The sequence below is a fragment of the Panthera leo genome, chromosome A1 (assembly GCF_018350215.1).
Source record: "Panthera leo isolate Ple1 chromosome A1, P.leo_Ple1_pat1.1, whole genome shotgun sequence".
In the NCBI taxonomy this organism is placed as follows: domain Eukaryota; kingdom Metazoa; phylum Chordata; class Mammalia; order Carnivora; family Felidae; genus Panthera; species Panthera leo.
In genome coordinates, this window is record NC_056679.1 from 37,110,472 (window position 1) to 37,118,280 (window position 7,809).

Sequence of the window (7,809 nt, forward strand, 5' to 3'; positions counted from 1 at the left end):
TGAGTTAATACAAATTCAAAAGATCTTGGGTGTTTGCATTCAGTTTTTTTTTGCAATGTATTTTTAAAATGTATTGAAAGCTATTGTAACACAGCTAACAGAGGATTTGTTATAAGTATGTAGTAAGATGAATGTTTATAGCTGATACTAAATCAAAAATTAATATGCGTGTGCACATGCGTGGGTATAAATTCTCATGTGAACTTCTGTGAAACATATAGGCATACCCTCTATTTTATATATATATATGTGTATATATATATATATACACATATATATATATACACACACACATATACACACACACACACACACATATATACACACACACACACACATACACACACACACACACACACATATTCAATGCTTTACCCAATGTTTAATTGAGTAATGAATTAGTTTAATATAAACTCTAGCAAACAGAATATTTATACTGTACCCACATTTATCTCTAAAAGCAAACAAATGCCAATAACAGGCACTTCAGTGAAAGTACAAGCCTGTGTTCAAATATAAAATGGTAAAAATGAGAAAGAAATTATGAAAATATATACCTTTAATTTGCAGACATATAAACACGTTTGGTACAGTACAGACACATGATGCCAAAAAGTAGAATGGTCCAGCTTAAGCTAACACATTCCTTGTTTACACAGATATTTTGCTATAGCTCTCCTATAAAATAAAATTCCCAGCTCACACAATGAAGTGAAAGAGATCAATCACCGAGGAACCAGCCTGCTTCATTGCAAAGGATTCAGTAAAAGCTAAGTTATCAAAGCAATCTGCTGCTGGGCTTACAAATAAACTCTTGGACCTAATCCAAAGCCAAAGGAAGGAAGCCAGAAATGGTGGCCAACAAACCTAAAGGACAACAAAAAAAGAAGTATAACTTTTATATAAGGGGCCCAACTAAAACAACCAGTAGTGCTCACTAGCATCTAGAATAATTCCGTTTTAATATGATTTTTACTTACTCAGGTGATAAATGAGTCCAAGAACATAAAAACCTAATATATAACCCAAGCATAAAGTATACCTGACAAGTTGTCAAAGCACCAAAATGTCGTGAACACCTACAAAGCAACTAAAGATTGAAACATTTCTTTGCTCCTGGCTGTTTTCCTTGGACACAATTTCCAGTTACAATGTTTGGAAGGGAGAATATATACATTTCCCATGTAGTAATAGCAAGTGCAGTGGTAAAGCAAACAGAAAGCAATCTGAGTACATGGAAAGTGAAATACTCTTCAGCAGGTCAAATCCTTAACACGTGGCCATGTTTTCACCCTTGCTAAAGAGGAATTGCGCTTCTTTGTTAATGCCTTCTCTTTCAAACTATACAAGATGTACTTGTGAGGTAATAAACATTCTGCTTACAAATGCATTTCTTTTCTTTCTTATCATACATTTAAGTGCAGTGAAATTCAATTTATTTCAATGTCATATTTCTTAAATGTTAAAAACAATATATTTAAAATATACTCTTTCATTAATTTCATGTACAACAACTGTCATGTACAATACCTCAAAACAGTTCCCTGCAAAGGAGTAGTTGATGCCCTCTTGTGGCTAAAGGACTTTTTAGACAAAAAAATGCAATGTACCATTTTCTTACCTTATTCCCAGGTTCTACCAATCTGCTTGGTGAATGAAAGCTGCAAATCAGTCCAAGCTTTTTTTTTTTTTTTTTTTAATAACAGTTCTCTATAGCTGTTAGTACTAATTTTCATTAGAAAATGCTGTACACATTTTATAACCTCTGATTTTGAATTTAAAAACCTGTAAACAGCTTATTTACAATATAGTACAAGTTATAAATTAGTTGTCCTCCATTGGAACTGCCATCTACACACTCTTGTTTAGGTGATGAGACTACCCCAAGTCAGTGAAAACATCTCTGGGTTATTCCACAATGAAATGTCAAATATTAGAAATAGCCACTGGTTTCCTCTCTCTCATATGCAAGTCGATTTTTCCTTTGAGTGGAATTTGTACTTCCAAATTTTCGTCTTCCCTGTGATGCTTTTTCCCTCTCCTTAAACAGATGTATATGCCCATCCCTGTAACAAGTGTGATAGAACCCAAGCTTATTACAGACAGAGCTACTAAGGTAGGCACACAGGACACAGACTCGACTTTCCTGTGCGTTGGTTCTATGGAGATCTGTGGTTCTTTCTCCTCTATGTTAATTTCTGGTTCCTTTCTTAAAAGACTCTCAATGTAGCTCTCATTACTGACAGTGTCGTTGACAAATAGATTCACCATGACCGTGGAGTGGAGAGGTTCGGGATAACCATGATCGCTCACTTTCACCAGTAAACGATGGAGTCCATAATCTGTCTGCAGCAATGCCTCTTCCAAAGTAATGTTGCCGGTTTTAGGGTCAATCCTAAAGGACTCGGGCCTAGGACCTCTTCTTCCTATGATGCTGTAAGCTATGACAGCGTTCATGCCCGTGTCTTTGTCAACAGCATAGACCTCTGTGACTGGGGAGCCGGGCAGAGTAGAAGGCAGTACCAACAGGTAGGACATGTTAGATTGAGGGAACAGAACAAGAGGAGGGTTGTCATTGATATCTAGAAGGAGAATTGTGATTTTTGCAGTTGAAGAGAGGGCAGGCTCGCCCCCGTCAACAGCTTCGACCCACAAAGTATAGGAGCTCTGCTGCTCTCTGTCCAAAGACACTTTGGCTCTCAGCATGCCCTTTCCTGTGTCTATGACAAAAATATCACTCTGGTTCACCACCGAGAGGGCGACCCATCCATTTCGTCCGGCATCAGCATCTGTTACACTAATTACCCCAATTTCACCATATCCTGGAAAGTTTTCTGGCACAAAAAAGCTGAAGTCCTTGTTGATGAACCTAGGGCTGTTGTCATTTTTATCCAACACCGTGAGAGCCACAGTGGCTACTGATTCTCTGGGTGGCTTCCCAGAGTCAACAGCTCTGACTGTGTACCTGTACTTTTCTTTCTCTTCTCGGTCCAGCTGAGTAGAAACTGTCAGAATTCCTGTGACACTGTCTAAGGAAAAATACGATGGGGCATCAGGTCCCAGAAAATAGGAAACCTGGCCTCTCTCTCCACTGTCAGCATCTGTAGCATATAGCTTAGTCAAAAAGGCATTGGGTGCGTTGTTTTCTTCAATAGTTAGTTCCAGCAAGGGTTGCAGGAAAATAGGGGCATTGTCATTGTCATCTAAAAGTTGCACTTTAATAATTTTTTTGACATGAAATCCCTCAGAGTTCCAGGCCACCACCGCTATTTCGTAGAACTGCTGTAGCTCATAGTCCATAAGTTTTGTGGTTTCCAGCAAATATTCATTACTGTATGGTTTGTAAGGTGATAACCGAAATGGTCCTTCACCGTCCAGGTAGCAGTTCACCTTGTATTTACCTTCTGGATCTCTTATGGTGAAGAATGCAATTGGAGTGTTAATAGGCTCCAGTTCTTTCAGGTAAACAACACCATCCACCTCATTTGCTATATAACGAGGCACAATTTCAGGCGGTCTGAAAATGACTTTGATAATGGTCACCAGGGCCGTGGTCACAGCGGGGATGCAGCCTGGCCCGTTGGCAAGGATGGTGAGCTTGTGCGTTTGCAGAACACTCCCCCCGATCTTACTGAAAAGTTTAATGACTCCGGTGGTTTCATCCAGATGGAATAAATCCTTGGATGCCTGTGGAACTTTCTGGCTGTACGAGTAAGTGATCTGAGCATTGGTTCCCAAGTCTCTATCCACAGCCTGGACAGCTGCAACCGGTGTGCCCACTGTAGCATTCCCAAACACAGTGACATTGATTTGTGAGTCTGCGAAGAGAGGGCAATTGTCATTAATGTCAGTTATGCCAATGGTGAGGGTGGCGCTGCCCAGCAGTGGTGGGGACCCACCATCCTCTGCTATGATGATGCTCACATACTGGTCCTGGGTCTCCCTGTCCAGTAGTCCCATGACAATTAGATAGGGAGTGCGCTCCCCATTCTCATTCTCCTCCACATCCAGGGTGAACATGCGATGGTAGTCCAGCAAACGGTAGGTCTGCACCCCATTCGTGCCTATATCTGGGTCCATGGCAGGGTGCTCTATGGCCAGCCGGGTGTTTACAGGTGCGTTTTCTGGCACCCAAACTGAGATTTGGGAAACGGGGAACTGCGGGGCATTGTCATTAATGTCCCGGATTGCGATTTTCACCTTCACAAACCGAAAGTACTCCTGAGGCAGGACCAGTACGTCCAGAAGCAAAAGACAAGAGTCAGAGGAAGGGGAGGAGGAGATGGAAATGCTGCCGCCCCAGGCACCTCCTCCACCTCCTTCTAGACACAGGGCCTCCCGGTCGATCTCCTGGTCAGAAGTGTGCAGTTCCCCGGAGCGGTTGTCTAGGGTCACGTACTGGCCACTCAGTCCCCGGGAAGCCAGGCTGAAGGAGAGAGGGGGGCTCCGCTCAGCCAGGGTGCGCTCAGGCAGCTGCGGCAGCTGGTCCTGCCTCCCGGCGGCTCGGGGCACCAGCCGCAGGTCCTCGGCCAGGCTGCCGATGAGCACCCCCGCCGGCAGTCCCTCGTTCAGGCTGTACAGAAGCTCCGTGGCCCGGCTGTAACTTGCGAGGCAGTTGAAGGGTCCCACGAAGAGGAAAAACAGAAAGAGATGCTGAAAGTGGGGGGAGGGGAGAAGGCTCGTTACACACACGCGGGAACACGGAGATTGGAGTCAGAAACCAGTGTCACGGGGTCCTATTTGCCCCCATCCCCGTTCCCAAAGGCAAACCCTCTAGTCGGAGAGGGAAGGAGAGGAAACTTGCTGTAAAGGAGATCTTTGGGGCAACATTGTCGCCAAAACTTAATGTTTCTGTTCAGTTTCTGCAACCCCCCCCCCTTTTCCCCCCGCTCTCCATCAGCACCCTCATTGAGTTAATAATCGGAATCCCAAGCCATAAAGCATCCCTGGAAACACGCGGCCGAGTGGAGAGGACTCCGCTCAGGGACTGCGCAACGCCGCAGGGAAACCACCGGGGTAGGCTATGGGGAGGGAGAAGGTTGGTAGTGGAGAGGAATGAGCGATGATGGGCGATTCATCAATTTATTTCCCATTGAAATGTTTCTACCACTAAGGTCCCCGGAACGCGAAATGTGCTACATCCCTTTTTGTGAGACCACCGCTGCCAACAACAATATCAATAATAATACGGGAAACATAGTGACACGTTTCCTTCGGACCCCCCCCCTCCCCCATTAAATAAACACTTTGGGTCAGAGAAGTGATTTTCATTTTAGCTCTCATCTATCAAACCGAAAGGACCTGGATCGCCACCTACTATTAAGCCCTCACTAATCCCCCTCCCCTAAGGGAAGAGTAGGAGAGGCGGAAAATGCTTACGCAAAAACAATTTGTCAATTACAGCGGCCAGTGCTAGCAGGTGCCGGCAGCAGGACATAATCTCCGCACCCCTGTGTCTCAAGCCGATAACCCCCTCCCCCCACCTCATCTGCCTACATTCCTATTTCAGAAACTTCCTCTCCCGACCCAAGGACTAGCCGATTCCTTGCTAAAATGAAGACACCTTATCCCAAACTCCCTTTCCCTCCCCCAACCTTCCCGTGAAGTTTGGATTGAGGTAAAAGGTTCGAAAAACCGTCAAGGAGTAGGAACTGCCTCACAGCACCGCAACTTGTCTGGACCCCAACCCTTACCGGCAGGCTTCTGTGGCTGGTGCTGCTCCTGGGACGACTTAGACGCCCCATATCCAGGCGCGGGTGCCAGGTCGCCGGGCGCCAGCTCACTGCCAGGGCCCGCGAGCTGCGCGCATTCCCTCGGCCGCGCATTCCCAGGGAGGCTGCAGTCAGCGCGCTCCTGACGGGAGGGCGGCAGAAGACACTCCCTCTCTGTTCATGCAAATCGCTGGGGAACTTCAGCCAATAGTCACTGGCTCGTCAATTAAGGATGGGAGCGAAAGGGGGGCGGAAAGGCGCGGGGCTGAAGGGCACGGTCATGGTTTCCTTCCCAGGACGTGGGTGAGTCCGGACCCCGCCGGAGGAGCCGGAACGGGGGGACTTGCCTCTCAAGACTGCGACGTGGCGCCACCCGGTCTGGCCCCGGAGCGCGTGCCCACCAGATCTCCCTCCTCGCCGCACCAGTCACAGCTCAAGTCCACAGGTTGCGAGCACGACAGGGCGAATTAGCATAAATAAATAAATAAGCCTGCTTCTGTATATCTGAATAGAGAGAGCGAGGAAGTCGGCGCTACCGAGCAGCCACAGGCGCGAGCCCCAAACGCTTGCTCCTGCCACCAGTTCTTCGGAGAGACTTGGATCAGGCGGTATTTGCAACAGAGAGAGAAAACCCGCTCTTCTCTGCGGAGGGAAGGAATCCCAAACTCTTCCTAAGGTGGTCTGAGCCTGAAAAGCAAACCTATGAATTCGGTGAGGGATTTGACCTGCTCTAATTTTGAAGCTTCGCCGTTGGTGGCCAGTTTCCTAGTTGTACGCGCCAGGGTCTCTGGGTGTCTTCCTTGTGGTCCTACTTTAGAGGCAGTTGTGGCTTCTGGCCAGGGGAAGAGCCAAGGAGGGGGGGGAGTGGAAACAATTGTGTGGTAACACAAGTAGTTCTGCCTGTAAGTAATTTGAACATACTTCTCTCGGGGTGAATTTTCTTTTTTCACTCACTCAAGCTTAGGTAAAAAAAAAAAAAAAAAAATTTGGTTACTTTTCAAATTATCACTCCCCCCCCCCCCCCCCATCCCCCTTGGAATACTTCTTGGGAAAGCAGGCCTTTAGAAAGGAATCCTGGAGGAGTGTGGTGCAAAAATGCTTGGACATTTCCTCGGGCTCTCACACTCAAGGGCCATGTGACCTGTTTCTTCATTTATAAAATCAGGGCTGGTGAGAGACTCCAACGCATTAAGTCTCTGAAACACTTTTTGATCTGCAGGGTGCCATATAAATAATGGAAAAGACCATTGGTCTTTCCCTGCGTAGACATTTCTCTTCATCACTGGGTTTCCAGATAGCCTGTGCACTGCCCTGAACATAAAATCCTCCCCACTGAATATTTAGTGACTGAGCCCAGAATACAAAAATCTTCCTCCTGGGTCAGAGAAAGATCTAACATCCCTGTACTTTCCATGGGCACCACTTCAATCTTCCTATTCTCCCTTACACTAACTAGAATATAAATTGGTTGGCTGAACTGATTGTTTTGCTCTTTCCTCTTTTCTCTTCATCCCGACTAATTCTAGAGACACGGAGTCCTAAATATTGACAACACACTACATCAAAACACCTGGTATATGTAAGTTTCTTATTGAGCAATAGGACCATACACAGAGTGCACAAACAGAATCCCTTATAATACATATCTGGCATATGCTAGGGATCTGGTTTACAAAATTAGCTCCCTGAAGCTCTTTAGAATGAAAATTGAGCGGGAGTAAAGTGGTGAACACATGGGAATGTGTTCAGGTGGGTGTGAGGCCACTATACAGCTGATAAACAAAGTACCGTCAGAGAAGTATGATTTGTCTGTCCTTACCTCTTCAGCTGCTAATTCTGCCCTACCGCTGACCTTTTACCATAATTGGTAAATATTTACTCACGGATCTGTAGTTGAAACATGTCCGATTCCAAAAATCAGTACCAAGCTGCTTCTGAAATGTGTTTAATTTACGTCTTCACACCTTACCCACAGCTTCCGGAAGTTTGGGGCACATGGCTAGAATCAGGCAATATGTCAGCCGTCAGAGTACATGTAGGCTGGACCCACAGTCTGAATTAATTTTACATCTGTACAGATGGCAACAGTGGTAGACTG

The 7,809-nt window shown here is 45.8% G+C and overlaps 1 protein-coding gene across 1 annotated transcript; it reads right to left on the minus strand.

Moving 5' to 3' along the window:
• Nucleotides 1-381: 381 nt before the first annotated feature.
• PCDH20 (protocadherin 20) lies at nucleotides 382-5,855 on the minus strand. Its single transcript, XM_042927528.1, has 2 exons — nucleotides 5,694-5,855; nucleotides 382-4,653 (listed from the first exon to the last, which is right to left on the minus strand). The coding sequence occupies exons 1-2, from the start codon at nucleotides 5,823-5,825 to the stop codon at nucleotides 1,927-1,929; spliced, it is 2,859 nt and encodes a 952-aa protein (XP_042783462.1). The 5' UTR covers nucleotides 5,826-5,855; the 3' UTR covers nucleotides 382-1,926.
• Between the last annotated feature and the right edge of the window lie 1,954 nt (nucleotides 5,856-7,809).

Bases quoted from the DNA above. Each gene is read 5' to 3' on its own strand.
- PCDH20 (XM_042927528.1), bottom strand. From the start codon at position 5,825: ATGCGCGGCCGAGGGAATGCGCGCAGCTCGCGGGCCCTGGCAGTGAGC. The intron at 4,654-5,693 runs GTAAGGGTTGGG...CCCCACTTTCAG, and splicing joins CCAGCCACAGAAGCCTGCCG to CATCTCTTTCTGTTTTTCCT.